Raw genomic sequence first — 17,494 nt, 5'->3', positions numbered from 1 at the left:
AGTCGACATTGATAAATTACATTTTGTATGTTGAGGAACAAACAAATGAGGACAAAATTTTTACATTAAAAAAATATGCCAAGGGCCAAATTTCAAAGAAGTCAGGTGCCAATGTATGACTGTAAAGTTTAAATCTACTGTGTGGGTTGAAAGGAGCCAAATATATGACACAAAGCTTTGGGTGACCACATTCCTGGGAGGATTACCTGGAGGATCCTCCTGTCAAGCATGAGTGTGAGCAAAGGGGTGGCTGAGCTTGGCTCTCCTGAGCAGTAATGTCCATTAGGTGGGCCCTTGGAATAGAGGAGCCCTGCCTGAGCAATAACAAAGGGTTGAAGATGTCTGTAAAATTAGAACGCATGTAACCACATTTTGAATATTTTGAATTTAAAAGTCAATAATGTCGAATGTAGTTATGTACCTTTTATTTTCCTTTTTATGTTAGTATCCCACTTAAAATTTTATCACTGAAGGCAAGTTTGCCACTTGGGAAGAGAATCCACAAGAGTAGGGTAGGTTGACTGTAATTGTAGCTGTAGTTGGTCCACATTGCTAGGAAATATATGGAAGAAGCTAGGAATGTAACATGCCTTGATTTTGCACTGCTAAGAAAACACCCCAAGGTTTAGTAGCATAAAACAACAACTTTAATATTTACTGATAGTTCTGTGGATCACAAGTTTGGAAAGGCTTTAGTTAGGGAACTTTCATGCTGGCCTCACCTGAGGTCCCTTGTATGTACGTCTAAGGCAGAGGGTGGCTGGTCAGTCTAAAGACCTGGCTTCCAGTTCAACAGTATGTCTCCTGCAGGCTCTCCCAGGCTTCTTTACATAGTGACTGGCTTCTAAAAGCAGCAAGAAAGAGGAAAAAACCAATGTGCAAGTGCTTTTCAGCCTTTACTTGTGTCATGTTTGCTAATGTTTCATTGACTACATTAAATCATACAGTCAAACCCAGTCACCGTGAGAAGTGGCCACATAGGGATGGGTACAGGAGGATGGGATATATTGGGAGGACCTTCGTAGTATCAGTCTATCGTAGATTGGTATTTAAAGTCATAGGCTCAATTTCAGGTTTTGAGATTTTGGGATTTTGTTACATAAAATGAAACTCATACAGTATTCCAGCATACCTCCAAATTCTGTTTCCCAAAACTGTCTGATCCTTGTTTCATTTTAAAAAAATAAAATCCCAAAGGTAAATTATATTTAGATGTTTATAGATCATCTGCTGTCTTAGGGAAGCAGATTCTTTATGTATGTGTGAGGGGGTGTTGCTCAGGTAGCTTTTATATTATCCCTAAATGAGTACCACATAGAATTAGCCCTTTCTAAATGGGTTCAGATACGCAAAGACTAATGGAGGTTTAACTAGGGTAGATGTCCCTATTCTGCATTTAATAAAAATAGAATGAAATTATGCAAGTATGTAGATAAGCTAATCATCTGACCTAATCAGCAATGCAAATTTTTCAAAAAAACCTTTCTAATTACTTCCTCATCTTGGCTGAATGTATGGATAAAAAGAGTTTCCCAGCATGATGGTATCAGATGTATTTCATAATATTTATTGAAAATATTGGAAAGAAATCCTCAATTATGATGCTCCTGAAAAGTACATCAAAAAAGATATGTTATTTAACATATTTTATACTTTCATTAAGATATAAACATAACATAATTTAGATGATCATGCTACAACTCCTACGCAAGTTATTTAGAATAATTTGAACTTCTAGAGCCAGATTGCTTCTTGGTTAACTGCCTGTTTTTTCCTTGAGTTGAATTACTTACCCATGAGAATTCCAGTTGTCTTGGGCAGAAAGCACCACCAGAATATTCTCTTTTTTGGCTATTTGTCAGTTTGATACTTGGCAAATGTGTCTTAGTGTACAATGTTTCACCAGCTTTAAATGTTGTATTGTTGACATTTCAAGGCATATGTAACACCACACAGTATGGGATTCAGAAGCCTAGATAGATCTGATGTTCATTTTCTTGGCTGGCTTTGAATAATTACGAACAGCTGTTAAATGAATCATTCTAGAACAGGATTGCTCAAAAAGAACTGTCTATGAATTCCTGCCTTCAAAGTGCCTATATTTTCCCTGAGTCCTGTAAGAATTATTCATCTTTATCTTCTGTTCTGCAAGCTGCTCAGTATCTTTCCATATAGATGGTGTTTCAGATAACAGACCACACATAACAGCAGTCGTCCCATGAGATGATATCACCTGCTGCCTTTGTAGCTGTAAGCATACTCTTTAATGATCACCTAACAACACATTTTTCTACCTGTGTCATTAAGCAATGCATGACTGTGTATTCCTTTCAGTGTAAGTTAGCTTGAAGTAGTTTCTGTTACCTAAAGCCAAAATAAATCTAAAGTGATATGGTTCCTACAGTGCCATTTGACTGGCTGCACAGCTAAGCTCTGTGTTATTAGTTGGTGATGGAACCACAGTCCTGCAGTTTGTCCAAAAACCCCTTTCTGGGGCACCTTCTCTAGAGATCAGATGGGAAATTAACTGATTTTGTTCCACAGTGTGTGCTACAAAGCAGACGTTCAAAAGCTTCTATGACTGTTACTTCATAATTTCTGGCATTTGAGGAAGTGAGTGTTGTATTTGAATAAGTCATGAATTCAGTCCCTGACAACTGAATTGTTTCATTGGAGGACAAGGCCAGAAAATATGGATGATCCAGTGTATGACTTAACTTCTTTGTTAGTGACTTTGAAACTAGAGCATAGTTATGCAATTGCCAATAAGTGTATTGTTAAATATCTGACGATAGATATCTTGACCTCTTGCCACTAGATACCATCAGCAACCTTCGCTCTTCCAGCAAGTTATGACAAACCAGATGTCTTCAGGTACTTCCAGAATCTCTTAGAGGGCAAATTTGCCCTCAGTTGAAGACTGCTTTATATTGTTTGAATTATTTTAATTCAACCAGCATTTACTAAGCACTTCCACTGTGAAAAACACATTTTGATTTATAGTTACTTCCAGGCAAAATGTATGTCAAATACACTAGTATATTCAGTACTAAGTCAAACAGAAACCAGTTCTTAACCAACTTCAGTTAGAAATATGTATAAACTCTATAGATATAGTTATTTCTTTTTTGTGTATTGTAAATATTGTGTACAATCATAAGGCATCGCTTGTTTGTAGGTTAAAAAATGGTGAATTATCATCACTTCCATTTGATTCTGTCTAATGTGTAATTTACTAGCAAACAATTTGAGAAAAAAGGTCTTTTTTCCAAAATCCAAATGTTGTGACCATGATTTTAAATGTTTGTACCCAAATGTCGTTATAACCATTATTTAAAATATATTTTGCTTTCCTTTACAAGGAGTAGTAGTTTAGAAATCTTATGTAAACATCTTTAAGCAACATCTTTCTGGGATAAATCTGTGAAAATCATGTATGTTTTTATAACAATTTTGTAGCCAAGGGCAAACTTCTGGTCGAGAAGATATGCTTTTTTGTCCTGGAGGTGAGGGCCAGTAGAAACTGTAGGCAGTGGTTGCTAAAGCTGTTCACAGAGAAAAGGTGGTAGAAATAAAATCTAATTTAAAGATATATTTTTACATACTGCATGTTACTGAAGGATTTCATGGTTCTGGTTTTTGGTGTCAGGACTTCAATAGCTTGCTTTGGCAAGTTTATGGTTAGAGAGAAATGATATCTGAAAATACCTTTTCGGAAAATGCAGTCAGAATGGAGATGAGCACTTGTTAGCATATATAAACCTATTCACCACCTCTGCTGTTTTTATGCACTCAAATCTGCACTTACAACAATGATGAACTGCAAGATGACCGTTCACTAAAGTATGAAATATACTTTCAACTTTATTGTAGTCATGTCAACCTTGTTTTTTCTTTTTGAAACTTATCATGAGAACATTAAGCAAATAATACCTCTTCTGCCTCATGTTTTCAACCTTCCAGAGAAAGTGCTAATGTGCAGTTTTTTAGCCAGAATACTGGCAGCAAAAATGAGGAAGAGAAGAAACTAAAGGGTGGGGAGGTAACTCATAAGCCACAAAATCAACTTTCAACCACCCAGGAATTTATAATATTGTAGACATTATAGTTTCTATTCTGCAGTCATCCCTGAAACTCTTGGAGTCTGATGTAGACTTTGTTAGTCAAATGAACAAGGAAGAAAGAGTCAGTGCGTATTCAGTACATACAATACCTAGCTTTCACTAATTCCTGTAATATCTAGAGAATTCCATTTGCACGATATGCACAGAAGAGATACTCCATGCTTGATATTGGTCCAGGACAAGGTTAACTTCTGCACACTAATTTTAATTCATTATATATGCCTTTTTTTCCTAGCACAAATGGACCCCCGAGGCCTATCTCCCAGACAAAGTAAAAGTGACAGTGATGATGATGACCTGCCAAATGTGACCTTAGATAGCGTTAATGAAACTGGATCTACGGCCCTTTCCATAGCCAGAGCAGTACAAGAGTAAGTATCACATTCTCAGGATGAAATGAGAATTGCCACGGTGATCAGTGCATAATGGGAACTGCCACATCTCTAGTTCCCCAGGCGTGTCATTCTAGCTCTCAACTGGCACACATGACCACATCTTTCCATGCAGCCAGTGCTCCACGGGAGCAGATTAGGGTGAAGCATGGAGCATCTTCAAAGAGATAGAAGTGTGTGTCCTGACTAGATGCAAGACCTCCTTGCATCTTTCCTACTATCCTCTGCACCTCACTGAACTCTGAGGGGGAAAAAAAATTATTCTTTTTTAATATCATTATTCTAGTATCGTCATCATTTTTATATATAAAATGAAGAGAAAGAAAACATAGCAAGTATCTTATTTTGACAAGAAATTACAAAATAGCTTTTTGGAAGACTAAATTTGGAATATGTTAGCCCTTTGAAATACAGGAATCATACATAATTTCCAAAGGACATTTTTTTCTCTCCTTTTACCCAGAACATAGGTCTAGATTCCAGCCCCTGATTATTGAAAATAGCTGCTGTTCTATCATTGTCACCTCTTTGTCTAGAATTGAACTTGTGTCAGTCCTTGTCATCTTTTTAGTAGAATATTTTTTCAGCTTTATTGAGGTATATCTGACAAAATTGTATATATTAAAGTGTACAACATGCTGATTTTATACACATATACATTGTGAAATGATTACCATGATCAAGTTAATTAATACACCCATCACCTCACATAATGATCTTTTTGTTGTGGTTTCTGGTGAGAATGCTAAAGATCTATTTCTTAAAAAATTTTAAGACTGCAGTACATTATTACTAATCTTAGACACCATGATATGTATGAGAGTCTCAGAGCTTACGTTAACCAGAAGCTGTATTCTTTGATCAACATCTCATTTCCTCTTTTGTCCCCAGCCTCTGGAAACTAGCATTCTACTTTGTTCCTGTGGATTCGACTCTTGGTTGTTTGAGATTCCACACATAAGTGATAGCTCTTCAGTTTGTTTTTTATACACTTTTCAAGCCATTGTACTTTGTATAAAAGGGCAAATTTCGGTTTTTAAATCATATGTGTATATTAGGATGTGCCAGTTGTATTATTCGTGTCATGGTTTTTTCATTAAAAGACAGGTAAAGAATATACCACGCTATTACTTAGGAAGTCCTATAGTGTCCAGGTCCATCAACAGTTAATAAGTTGTCATTCAAGCCTGGGTATGTTGTGTAAACACTGGGAAGTGCTAGATGCTGTTAGGTGAAGGAACAAGAATGTCCTCGGAGACCTCTTAGAAATAGATGTCTACCAAAACTTACAATAATATAGTGAAGAAAATGTTTATTCTTAAATACATACATAATTCTTATAACATTTTTTTAAATTGTGCAGATAGGTGGACTCATATTCAACTTTGAATATATATAATTGTGAGCCTGTCTTTCTACTTAGTTTCCCCTTAGTTCTCCTTAACGCGTATGACTGTTTCACTGTAAACTTTTCTTCCCTTTTCTTCTGTTTGCCTTTGTATCTTGATGCTTTCTGTTAAACAAAAAAGCTGTCAAAACCAAAAATGAACCCATATATTCTAGTATATGATTGAGAAGCTAGTGTGCTAAATAATAAAGGGATAAGACATTAACTTGGCCTGTAAATTAGAAGAGGATTTCTAAAGCTACCTATTGATCTTTTTATTTCTAGCACTTTCTAGGGCTTTTCTAAGACTAAGAAGGATGAATATTGATAAAAGTCAGAATTTTCTTTGTAATGTAAGAAGCAAGTTTTAAAAACCCTGAGAGATGAGTTCACATTTGCCTTTCCAAGCAAAGACTAAAGGAGCTATTTGTAAAGAAGGGTTCAGGGGTTTATCATCTCTTCATTTTGGGGCCATCAGTAGAGCATTGGTGATGAGAAAAAGATGAAAAAGAAGGGTATTTAGGAAGATTAATGCTACAGGGGCATCAGACTGCCTTATTCTAAGCCACCTCTTCTCTGTGTGGGTCTCTGACAAAATGCTAAACCATGGGTTAAGTATTTTCAGTGGGAACACTTTGGCCCTTCCCCATTCTGGTTCATATTGCCTCATGCATAACCATTATAGTTTGAATTTTTATTTTGGTGTTATGTTTAAATGACATTCATATGTATAGCACAAACCTTAATGTGCTAGAAATTTCCCCTCTAATTATCTAGTATTATGCATGTTAATGTTTTTTAAAATGAACTTTCATGAAAACTTGGGTTTAAAAAATGTTTCCCTTGATTTGAAATGTAAAAGTTGTTAGCCAAAATGCATTTTCTCCCCAGATGTTCAGATATGTGTGTCTTTAAAGAACATTGCTTGGTGACTAGACCAGTTCCCTGAGGCCACCTCAATTTATACAGACTTATGCAGTGAGGGTGCTGAATTGTGCAAACTGTCCAAATATACTACACTTGTATGCTTGAACTGATCATTTCCACATTTTCATCGATTAACTTGATTCCTGTTGGTCAGTTTGGCATTAGTGAATTCACATAAACTGGAGGAAGCAGCTACAAAAATATTCACAGATGGGCTCTCCTCTTGTTTCAATTTTATAGATACTGCTCATGTCAGAAGTCAGGCATTCAGTAATTCTGATAAAGCCAACTTCCAGCGATTCATAGAACATCTGCTTTGTTTTGGTCTCTTTAACAACTTGACAGACATAATTATGAAATAAGTGTCTAGAGAAAGAGGGGTAAAGGCACATGACTAGAACAAATTATTATAATTAACTCAAATCCTACACAAAAATAACAATATTTTTTAAGTAGTAAAGTTTAGTTTTATTACCCAGAACCTCTAGTTACTGTTCTCTCTTTTTACTTTGTCTTAATTCCAACCATTGCCTGATCCTTATTTTTTAATGTACATGGAATAATCAAGTTCCATTAAACTAAAGTATAAAGGATTAATAAGTGAAAGAAGGTCCTCACCAGAGGAATTTCTGTCTTACCAGAATCCAGATAAAATAATAAAGAAAGAGTAATTTCAGTCAGGGTGAAATGTAGAAAGGGTGTGTAGAGGACGGAGGAAGCAGATGGAAATTTGTTGAAGATATTCCCATTTCCCAGGATGAGTCCTTTCAAAATTGGTAAATGCAAATTACTGAGTCACTCATTCCGTATCTGCCTGGCCTGCTGTCTCTGATCCTGATTATAACTCTCAAAAGGAAACAAATACAACCAAATTAGTAACATTACTAACTTTCACTGTGACTAACCTACTGATACCTGCACCTGTTAAAATGATATTCTTTGTAAGAGGCTTTTTGTCAATCACACTTAAGCTAATTAAAACACATGTCTTCCTTCCCCTATTTTTATCATATGGCTTATGTGACATGTTCCTCCTCTTGAAGACAAATAACTTGTGAGCTTCTGAAAAAGAATAGTCTTACCATTAGTGCTTTTAATCACTTAAATGCTATTTGGAAGAACTGATATGGTAGCAAGTTAGATACCCTATAACTTCCTTGACACTTCCCTTGTAGGTAATTCAAACGTCATGATTCTTAATTTCATCTCCTCTGGATGATTGTGTTAAGGTCTCTTAAATATAGCAGAGAAGGTGCTAGAGAAGAGAAAACAGAAACTGTTACTGAGAGCATACTTTTGGCAGATTTTGTGATAACTCCTAATTTTCATTTAATTTGCCCATGGTACTGTTTTCATCCCACAAATAAAGAAACAGAGACACTGAGAGGTTTATTCAACTCCTGGAGATCCCACAGCAAGTAATTAGCAGAGTTCATATACAAACTCAAATTTGCAAACCTGCAATCCCTCTTTAAAGGGTACTAACAGTCCCTTGTTCTTCTGTTATGGCTTTAAAAATCTCTGTACCATAACTATTTAAAATCAGCATGTCTTTGAGCCTTAAACCTCAGTAAACATATAACTTGTGTGACATAATTATAGAGTTCCTAATGATTGTTACGTCAAAAATAATCTGGTATAGGGAGAAAAAATTCTGTCAAATATATTCTCAGAAATGTTTTTCTAAAATGGATTTAGCAGTGGAGCGTGGTGGTGCATGCTTGTAATCCCAGCACTCTTGGAAGGCTGAGGCAAGAAGATTGCAAATTCCAATGAAGCCTAACTTAGTTTGCAAGACCTTGTCCCAAAATTAGAAATCAAAAAAGGTCTGGGGATGTAGCTCAGTGTAGAGGCCTTGGGTTCAATCCCTAGTACCACTGCCATTTAAAAAAAAAAAAAAAAGATTTAGCTTCAGCTTCTGTAAATCACAGCATTGTATTGAACTATGCAGAAATAATATAAAGTATTAATATAATATAAACTGTAAGAGTGCTCTTTAACTAAGCTTTAATGCTATTTACTATTTTCTTTATTTTTAACTATTGCTGGGAAAATGTAATTTCAGGTGTGGTTTAATATAACATTTATGCTGACACTTCCAAGCCCCCAAGTGAATATTCTTTGTAGAATTGCTTTCTGCCCAGCTGTAAATAAAATAAAAAGTTGTCTAAAGGTTGAAAGGTCGCTATGATCTTATTTTCACACCTTGACTGAAAGATTTGAGCATGTTTGGGTTATGTCTCTTTTTTTACTGATAGACTGAGTTGATTCTGCTCTGTGAAAAAGTCAGAGCTTCGTGTATTTGTTCTCTAAATTATTTCCTGGGCTTCTCTGAAATGCTTTCCAGACTTTTGGGACAGTAAGAGGCTATCTGTTCCTTTAATAATCCTAATGGAGCTGAGACATCTTCAGAACCTCACCAAATCCTTCATAGAAATACCTTTTGTCTGAGAAGTGTAAGTCTCTAATAGCATGACCGACTTCCTTTCCTGGTGTAACATGAGACAGGGAGGGCATTCACACTGGCCAAGGTTGTTTGCTCTTTTTTTTTTTAAGGAGACCAGAAAAAGCCCTGATTTACTATGAATGATTTCAGGTAAAATCTAAAGTATGTGCTTGTCCATCATCAACCCAACAGTCTTGTGCACCTGAAAAAATTAAAAATAGTGGTCACTTAATTAACTAAGTCCCTGGGTATTTAAGCACAAATGGAGATGGTATGTCCTCACAGTCTCTCTTACCTGTTTTGGTTGGACCCTTTGTAAGTAAGACGATGTCATGATTAAAGGTAGTCATTTAATACTGAATCATTTTATGAATTATCAAATTAAGTCATGTGTTCATTTGGTAAGTCATTAATTCATTGAACCCTGTGTTACATGTTAGAGATACTGAATGAAGGACTTACAGTTCCTGTCCACAAGGGGCTCATAGTCTAAGTACATGAGATGAATTAAAGTCCACTGGAATAAAAGCCAGAGGTGCTGCTATGAGAGGACAGAGGGAAAATATGGAAGTCAGGTTGTAACAGAGGAGAGCATTAGCATGAGGAGTGGATGCATAAGTTCATGATGCCTGGGGCAGCAGTGCGTGAGGAGATGCTGTTTGCAGAGGTAGGTGGAGACTTGATCAGCAAAGATAGATTTATTCTCTATAGACAGTGGAGAGCCACCAGTGGATTTTAAGCAGTGGTCAACTTCGTGCTTTACAGATACCAGGTATCTGGGTACTGTGAAAGTTGAGCACCGTATGTTCCAAAAGTTGCCATTCCTATCATCTTGGATATGAATAGTGCAACCTAGATGTCCACAGCCTCCACAGTTGGACCCAGCAGCTTGTGGTACAAGCACTTGTATGTAAGACATAAGCATATGACTTTGTTATACACTGAGCTGCTCAGGGGTCAAATAACATGTGCGAGCCTTCTCTGTATCTCCAAGGCTAGCACAGTGTCTGGCCAGGCCCTGTTTTTAAACTACAAAAACAGTGAGTAAACTAGACACTCACTGAGCTCACGGTGCTTGTCTCCTAGTGGAGAGGTAGGCAGAAACAGAGAGTGAGCGTGTAATTCCACACCATGTCTGTGATGGAGGTAAAGGTGGAGGGTGTGGGAGCCAGGCACTGGGGGGGCTGGAGGTAGAGATGCTGTTTGATGTAAGAGATTCAGGGAAGAACTCTTAGAAGACTATGAGACTGTGTTTAGATGACTGAGATCAAAAGAGATATGAGGTCAAAACACGTGGTGCCTAAAATAAGAGCATCCCAGGCAGAGAAACTGCTCGGAGGCAGGAGCATTCTACAGTGAATAAGTGACCAGCTCAAGAACATTAATTATAATGCCTTCATTTTGCAGAGGAGATTGACATCATATCGGAGAAGCGGTCAGGAATGAATCTTTTTATTCCTACTTGCTTTCGTCTCTATGCTGTTATAAAATTGCTTTTTTAAAAAAGAGGATCCACACAGAGTTTTGTTTAACCTAATTCCCTACCCACACCAATCAAGTAAAACAATTTTCTTTCCAAACATTTGTTTACTTGTACCTTTTTTTTCTGCCTAGCCTCTTGAAATCCTGTTATATACATGTAGGCATTTCTTTGTATTTAAGTTGTGGGGAACAAAAACAAAAACCATACACATGTGCAAGGAAGAGTGTCAGTATTAATGTGAACGTTATTATTAATTATAATAACAGTTTGCGTTTGTATTACTTGATTCTTTCAAAGTGCTTTTATGGAGCATATCTTATTTTTCCTCAGTAGTGCATAAAATTTCCCCTGATGAGTCAAAACCGTTTACTGTCCTGCAGCATTTTTTACATGTTATTTATCTTCAAGTAACTCTTAGTATTTTTCAATAGGGACTTTATTCCTAAAAATGGTGTAACTTTAGTTCCAAGAGGGAACTTATCTTCACAATTTTTTGTTCATCAAACTTTATGATGATTAAAAGATATTGTATGAAAGCTGCCACAGAGATGTTACTGTCCTGAGAATGATTTGTAGGTCTTATCTCCGTGCTTGTCATTTTATACTCTGTGCATGATACTGAACCATTCATCTGACCCCACTATAGACTTACCTTTTCTTTTATCTTCCCCTTCCCTCCCTTCCCTCCTTTTTTGCCTCAGTGCCTGGGAAGATCCCAGGGTCCTGAGTGCTCTAAGAAAGCCCTCCACCACTGAGCTATACCTTCAGCCCTATAGACTGGGTTTTTTTAGCCTCCCTAACCATTTGGAAATTATTGAGTTAATTGAATGTTGAATTTTTTAAAAGTGCTGTGCCTCATTCTTTTGTGAATTTTATTACTTCTTGGTGATCAACTTAAAACAAATTAATTTTTTTTTTTTTTTGTACCGGGGATCAAACTCAGGTCCTTGTGCTTGCACAGCAGGCGGCAAAACCACTGAGCTAAATCCCCGGCCCCAAATTAAATTTTTTAAAGACAAAATATTTGTTGTTTTTTTTTTTAAGTAGAGGGTCGAAAAGTTACATTATGAATAGAATTGACAAGTTGCTTTTACTTGGTAGTAGCTGTTTATTTTTGCTGCTTTTAAACTATGTTTGTAATTTATTTTAGTGTTAGTAATTTCTAAGAACTTATAATTTAAATGCAGTATTTCTTGTTGTCATACAGTTTATTCCAAACTGATTGCAATTCTTAATTCAGTTGTTTGACATTTCCATGTGAGAGCTTTATGTTGCTTTTTCTTGCCATATATTCTATGTATAATTGCATTGCAAATTTATTTATACAATTTATATTTCTGATATGTATGTATTCTTAATGAATGTAACTATTGAGTACAGGTAGCCATTTCTCATGCCTTTTTAATGTGTGCTGACATAAATACTCAGGGATATGTTGAAATATTAATGTCTCATTGCAAGTTCCCAGAATCATTCATCACTATTTCATTTGTTAATATACTCAGTAAAAGTACACATGATGAAAACCAAACAGTAATATGTTTGAGATTAACCTAGTTTACCAATGTAGAATCTCTTATTTCCAGTCAGATGCTCTGGACATTCTCTCATTACTGTCCATGAATTACTGTCATTGTACTATAATTTTTCCTTAGTTTATAATATTTTCCCATATGCTTAAATCTTATTAAATAAATTTGCTTACATATATCAGGTAGAAGTAAAAATGTGAAAGATGTTTTCAGGGGAAGCCTGCTGCTGTATAGAACAATCTGATGTAGATAGAAAAAGATAGCTTGGATAAAGTGAATCTTATCAGGCTAACATTTTATGCCATCTACTTTCACAGTCACATAGCCAAGGGTTGTCAGCCAGTTGAAATCTACTACATCATACATCATGGCTTATCCTAAAAATTAAATCCCAAACCATGTACACTTGGTATAGTAAAAGGGCTACAAATTTTAAGAATTATATTCATGATCATTATAGTGAAATATTAGTATCAGGGAAAGAATTCCAAACTTTTAACTTAACTGTCTGAGACATTGTTAGTGCTATTTTATTCCTATTTATAGAAAAGCAAAATCTAATATATGAAAACTGATCCTTTAACATAAATATAAGTAGATATTCTTAGCCAAAATGATTGCTTTTAGATAAAATTCTGGATCTCTTGTAATCTGAATAAAGTCACATGATCAAGCCCATTATCAGTGGGGCTGGAAATAGGTTCCTCCTCCTGTGGAGAATAGGAGTCTTTAGGAAAATTATGACTATTTTTGAAAAGAGACACTATTAATAGAAACAAGTCAAGTGAACTAATTTATCCACTTTTTAAATCTAATTTCTGAAGATAGAGCAAATTTTAGTGACATTCTGCTATAAAATTTCTAGATGGTTCTGGTGATTCTCATAAATTCTTTGCCCTAGATTGACTGAATGGCATATCTTTTTTTAAAATCAGTAGTAACATGTACATTTGTTATGTCTTAATGTAAATTCTTCTATCTCCAGAAAATTTTTTTGTTTTGTCAAGAATGTCAGAGTACCATTATTAAAATATAGAACTTGATGAAAGACTCATTCCAGCCGTATAAGCAGTATCGGTGAAATGAGTTATGTTGAATTTATAAACTCAAATTAACATTGATTAACTTCTCATGGTATACAAAATAACCAAACATTATTAGCTATTGTGCCCTTTCACTCTGATCTCTGGAATTATATAGCTATGGGCTATAATAGTAACAACACTAATAACATAAAAATTCAAACTATTATTCAGATAATTGAAAATAAAATATTTGAGCTAGAATTTCATGGCCTTTCAGTAGAAAAGTGCTTTGGTCTTCCAATTGTGCATCCATTCTCCATTTTGTCTTCATTATTACAAGTGAGACAGGATGAAATTGATTCTTATAGTTGGAGTATTCATTTTCTAATGGAAACATAAAACTAATTTTTAAATTTTATATTAGAAAAACTTTTCCTACTGTGTAAGAATAGGCAAATAAGAAAATTGATTAGGAAAAATGAATGATTTTTTTCAATCAAAAACTTAAAAATATTTTCTTGCCATTTTTATTTGGTAGAATACATTGGGCATTTCAAACATTAATTTTTATTACAATTTTTATGGACTTAGCCAGTCAAGTCACCAAACCATTAAAGATTTTATAATGGGAAAAATATCCAGCAGAATTAGAAATTGTTCAAGAGGGGAAAAACAAAATAGTTATGGAATTAAAAGTATGTTATCCCTTACAAACAATCAAAAAGTCGGCTTGATATAAAAATGTATATTTTTGGCCAGGTGTGGTGGCCCAGGCCTGTAATTCCAGCACTTGGGAGGCTGAGGCAGGAAGATTGCCATGAGTTCAAGGCCAGCCTGGGCTACATAGTGAGACCCTGTTTCAAAAAAAAAAGGGTTTTATTGGGTAGGAGTGTTAACATTTTTACCCAGACACCAGTTCACAAAGTACTGTGCTTTGAAACAAATGGTGGCATTTCATAAATCTTGACAAATATATCTTTAAAAGAGCATGATTATACTAGTATTTGACAAGAGATTACGTGGTGAATGATTGGTCATGAAAATAAATAACAGATTGGTCACATGCCAAAAAAGTCAAAAGTTATTGAAGTAGTTCAGACACAAGCAGCCCTAGGCCTGGGCGAGGGCACCCTCATTGGCTCTAAATGTATTAAAAATGTAATCCTTTATAATTATCAGCTTACTTATCTATAGTTCACAGTGTTCCTTGGTAGAGCCCATGAATGAATTCTCTCATTCAAAGACTCAGGGAAATGCGGAGACTTAGCCAGTTTCATAAAACAAAGTGATGAATCTGATACCAAATTAAATATTCTTTCTACCGTGTATTGAAATTGCTGTTTCCTGCATTCTTTCTTGAAGGGAAGGGATTTATGTTGGCATTTCAAAGGGAGTATTGATGATTCTGATGGTAACTAGACTGTAAAGGATGAGAGGAGAGAAGGTGTGATTCTACCTTTGAGCTGCATGGTGTACAGTCAGCTGCCCATCTCCACAGGTTCCACATCAGCAGAATCAACCACACACAGATCACAAATGCTTTTAAAAAGTTACATCTCTACTGAACATGTACAGACTTTTTTCCTTGTGTTCCCAAACAATACGCTATAACCACTCTTGACATAGCATTTACATTGTGTTAGGTATTGTGGTCATCTAGAGCCAATTCAAAGTATACAGAAGGATATGTGTATCATCTTTGCAAAAGCCTACACCATTTTATACAGTGGACTTGAACAGTCATGGATATTGGTACCCCCGAGGGCCTCCTTGAGACAGTTCCCCAGAGATACCAAGGGATGAAAGAGGGGTGGGTAACAGTTTTGAGGCAATGATGAAACATCTAGATGGAGCTCTCTTGTTGCTGTTTGAAGATCCAGAGCCATAACTGACCAGGCAGGAAGGACTGGAAATAGAAAACTAGTCAGTGACATAGAAAAATTATTAAGGATTTCTCTCTTTTTTTAGGTATTATTTGTGTACAGTAAAACACTACTTTTAAGGTTACTTTTATATAAAATACATTTCATATACGATACATTTCCATTGCTTGAAAAGTTGCCTTGTGTCTCTTTCTAGTGAATTCTCTTCCCAAATTCTGATAGCTGGGTAGTTCTGGATCTTTGTTTATGGAATCATTTGTGATGTATTCTTTTGTTTCGTGCTTCTTTTGTTGAATACTGTTTTTGAGATTCTCACATGTTGTTCATTGCTAAATGGTATTCCAAGGTGTGGATATAAAATAATTTGTTTATCCACCCACTTCTTGATGAACATTTGGGTTTTTCTGTCTGGGACCATTAGAATAAGGCTATATGAACATGTATGTACAATATAAGAAATATGGCTCTAAGGGAGATGAGAAAAATAAGAATGACAAGTGAAATAGTAATGGTCATTTGTATACACCAGTCAGTGGTATGCTCAGAGTAGGACAAAGCTTAGACAGTTCTTCGAATAATTGTGTTTGAAAAAACACTATAATGGCATAGGCTTTTGCCTCTCCATGTAAAATAAACTTGCTTATCTGATAATTTTCTGGATAAATTGGTATAAGGAGCAATCATGAAGATGTATCCACTAAAAATGCTGAATACTGTATTAGGCATTAAGAAAGGCCCAATATCAGCCAGAGTTGTTCTTATCTTCTCCTCTGTTTAATTTTCATTCTAGGTACAACATCTTTGTCATTTTTTCCACATGAAATTTGAGATTCTCCTTTCTTTCTTTGATCTTTGACCTTCAAATATGAATAAATATTTGTAAACTATAACCCCAAATTGTACATTAGGTGACACTTCATCCTAATAAGAAAATAAGGAGCTTTTCTTTTTATGGTAGCTCCTTCCCTTGCTCTTTCCATAGTACTTTAGAGCACTCTGACACTTTGACCTTCCCTTTGCCAATTATGTGAAGAAATGAGTCTCCTAAATGCTTTCTGGATTTATGTACTTCCAACACACACAGGCACTACATGGTTGCTTATTTGAGTAGAGCTAAGATTATAAAATCAAAGTGCAGATAAGCATTTTTTACTTATTTAGAGACTCCTACCATTTCACTTTAAATGAATGCATTGTTCGACATAGTGACATGACCAGCATCAGAAGGGAATTACTTCATTGTCATGCTCCATTCATTCAATTCTTATTGAACATTGGCCATATGTAAGACTCCATGTGAGGGATATGCAGGCAACAATTAAAGTGCCATCTCTGTCAAACTACAAAAATTTAATTTTTCCCATCATAACAGGGTATTTTCATTCAATAAAAATTTTCTCGTGAGGTAACATTTTTCTATGCATTGTAGTAATTTCTGCTCCTTTCCCAGAGGAAGTACATTATTGAGTACCCAGTATATGCCAAGAAATCATCCATCATTATGGAAGGTGTGCGTGAATCAGGAAAAACTATCTTCCTCGTGGGGAAAAATGAGATTCAAGATTACCCCAAATGTCTAACCAATTTTGGCCCCCAAAATATTATCCAAACCTATTTAAAAAATCTGATACTTTAAGATCCAGACTTCGTTGATTTTGAAACAAGTTGAAAATAGATAGAGCAGAACAGTAATATACTGGTTTTGTCAGGAAGTCAAAGGAATTACAAAGATGCATGTGGACCCCTTCATTGTACACCTGAGGTCAAACATCCCACGCAGGGTGTCACCCAGAGTACATAAGCAATGTAATCAATTTGTTTGTATAATGGTTTTTAATTTTGTGGGCTAGTTTTAAAAGAAGTGAACTCTCCATAGGGGATAGGTTAACTAAACATCCCTTCACGGGCCTTGCATTCTACTAAAAATATCCATTAAAGAAAAACTGTGACAAATTTAAGAGAGCTGGAAGGTCAGCATGAGGGATGTGTATAGCTCGGTGATAGAGCATGTATTTGATCCCCCAGCACCAAAACAGACAAAAAAAAGGTGGGAATGATATACTAACAGGAGGAATTAAAGTTTTTGACATTGCTTCATCAGGGAAAAGAGAACTTAACAGATGTTTTCAGAGTTGTCTTCAAATATATTGTTTATTGTCAGACAATAGGCAGGGTTGCACTGTGATTCAACTGGAATATTTATATATGTGATTCAGCTGGAATGTGAATATGTTTATGTCAGTATGTATTAAGGTATGTATATATGGCTCTACATATAAATATTGAATGTTTAAA

At 35.5% G+C, this 17,494-nt stretch overlaps 1 protein-coding gene across 11 annotated transcripts in view; it reads left to right on the top strand.

Moving 5' to 3' along the window:
- Klf12 (KLF transcription factor 12) overlaps nucleotides 1-17,494 on the top strand; it is a 663,664-nt gene that overhangs the window by 545,213 nt on the left and 100,957 nt on the right. For all 11 annotated transcript variants that reach the window (XR_015443733.1, XM_087193027.1, XM_087193026.1 and 8 more), the window contains one exon: nucleotides 4,360-4,495. Coding sequence is in view for 10 of the 11 variants with exons in the window: in XM_087193027.1 (XP_087049153.1) it covers nucleotides 4,360-4,495 (136 nt within the window). In the remaining variant the exon portion in view is untranslated. The remainder of the gene's footprint in view (nucleotides 1-4,359; nucleotides 4,496-17,494) is intronic.

The sequence above is a fragment of the Heterocephalus glaber genome, unplaced genomic scaffold (assembly GCF_053883595.1).
Source record: "Heterocephalus glaber isolate CG9 unplaced genomic scaffold, H.glaber_assembly_v1.0 deba00001577, whole genome shotgun sequence".
Classification (NCBI taxonomy): domain Eukaryota; kingdom Metazoa; phylum Chordata; class Mammalia; order Rodentia; family Bathyergidae; genus Heterocephalus; species Heterocephalus glaber.
This window is presented reverse-complemented; position numbering and strand designations above follow the sequence as displayed.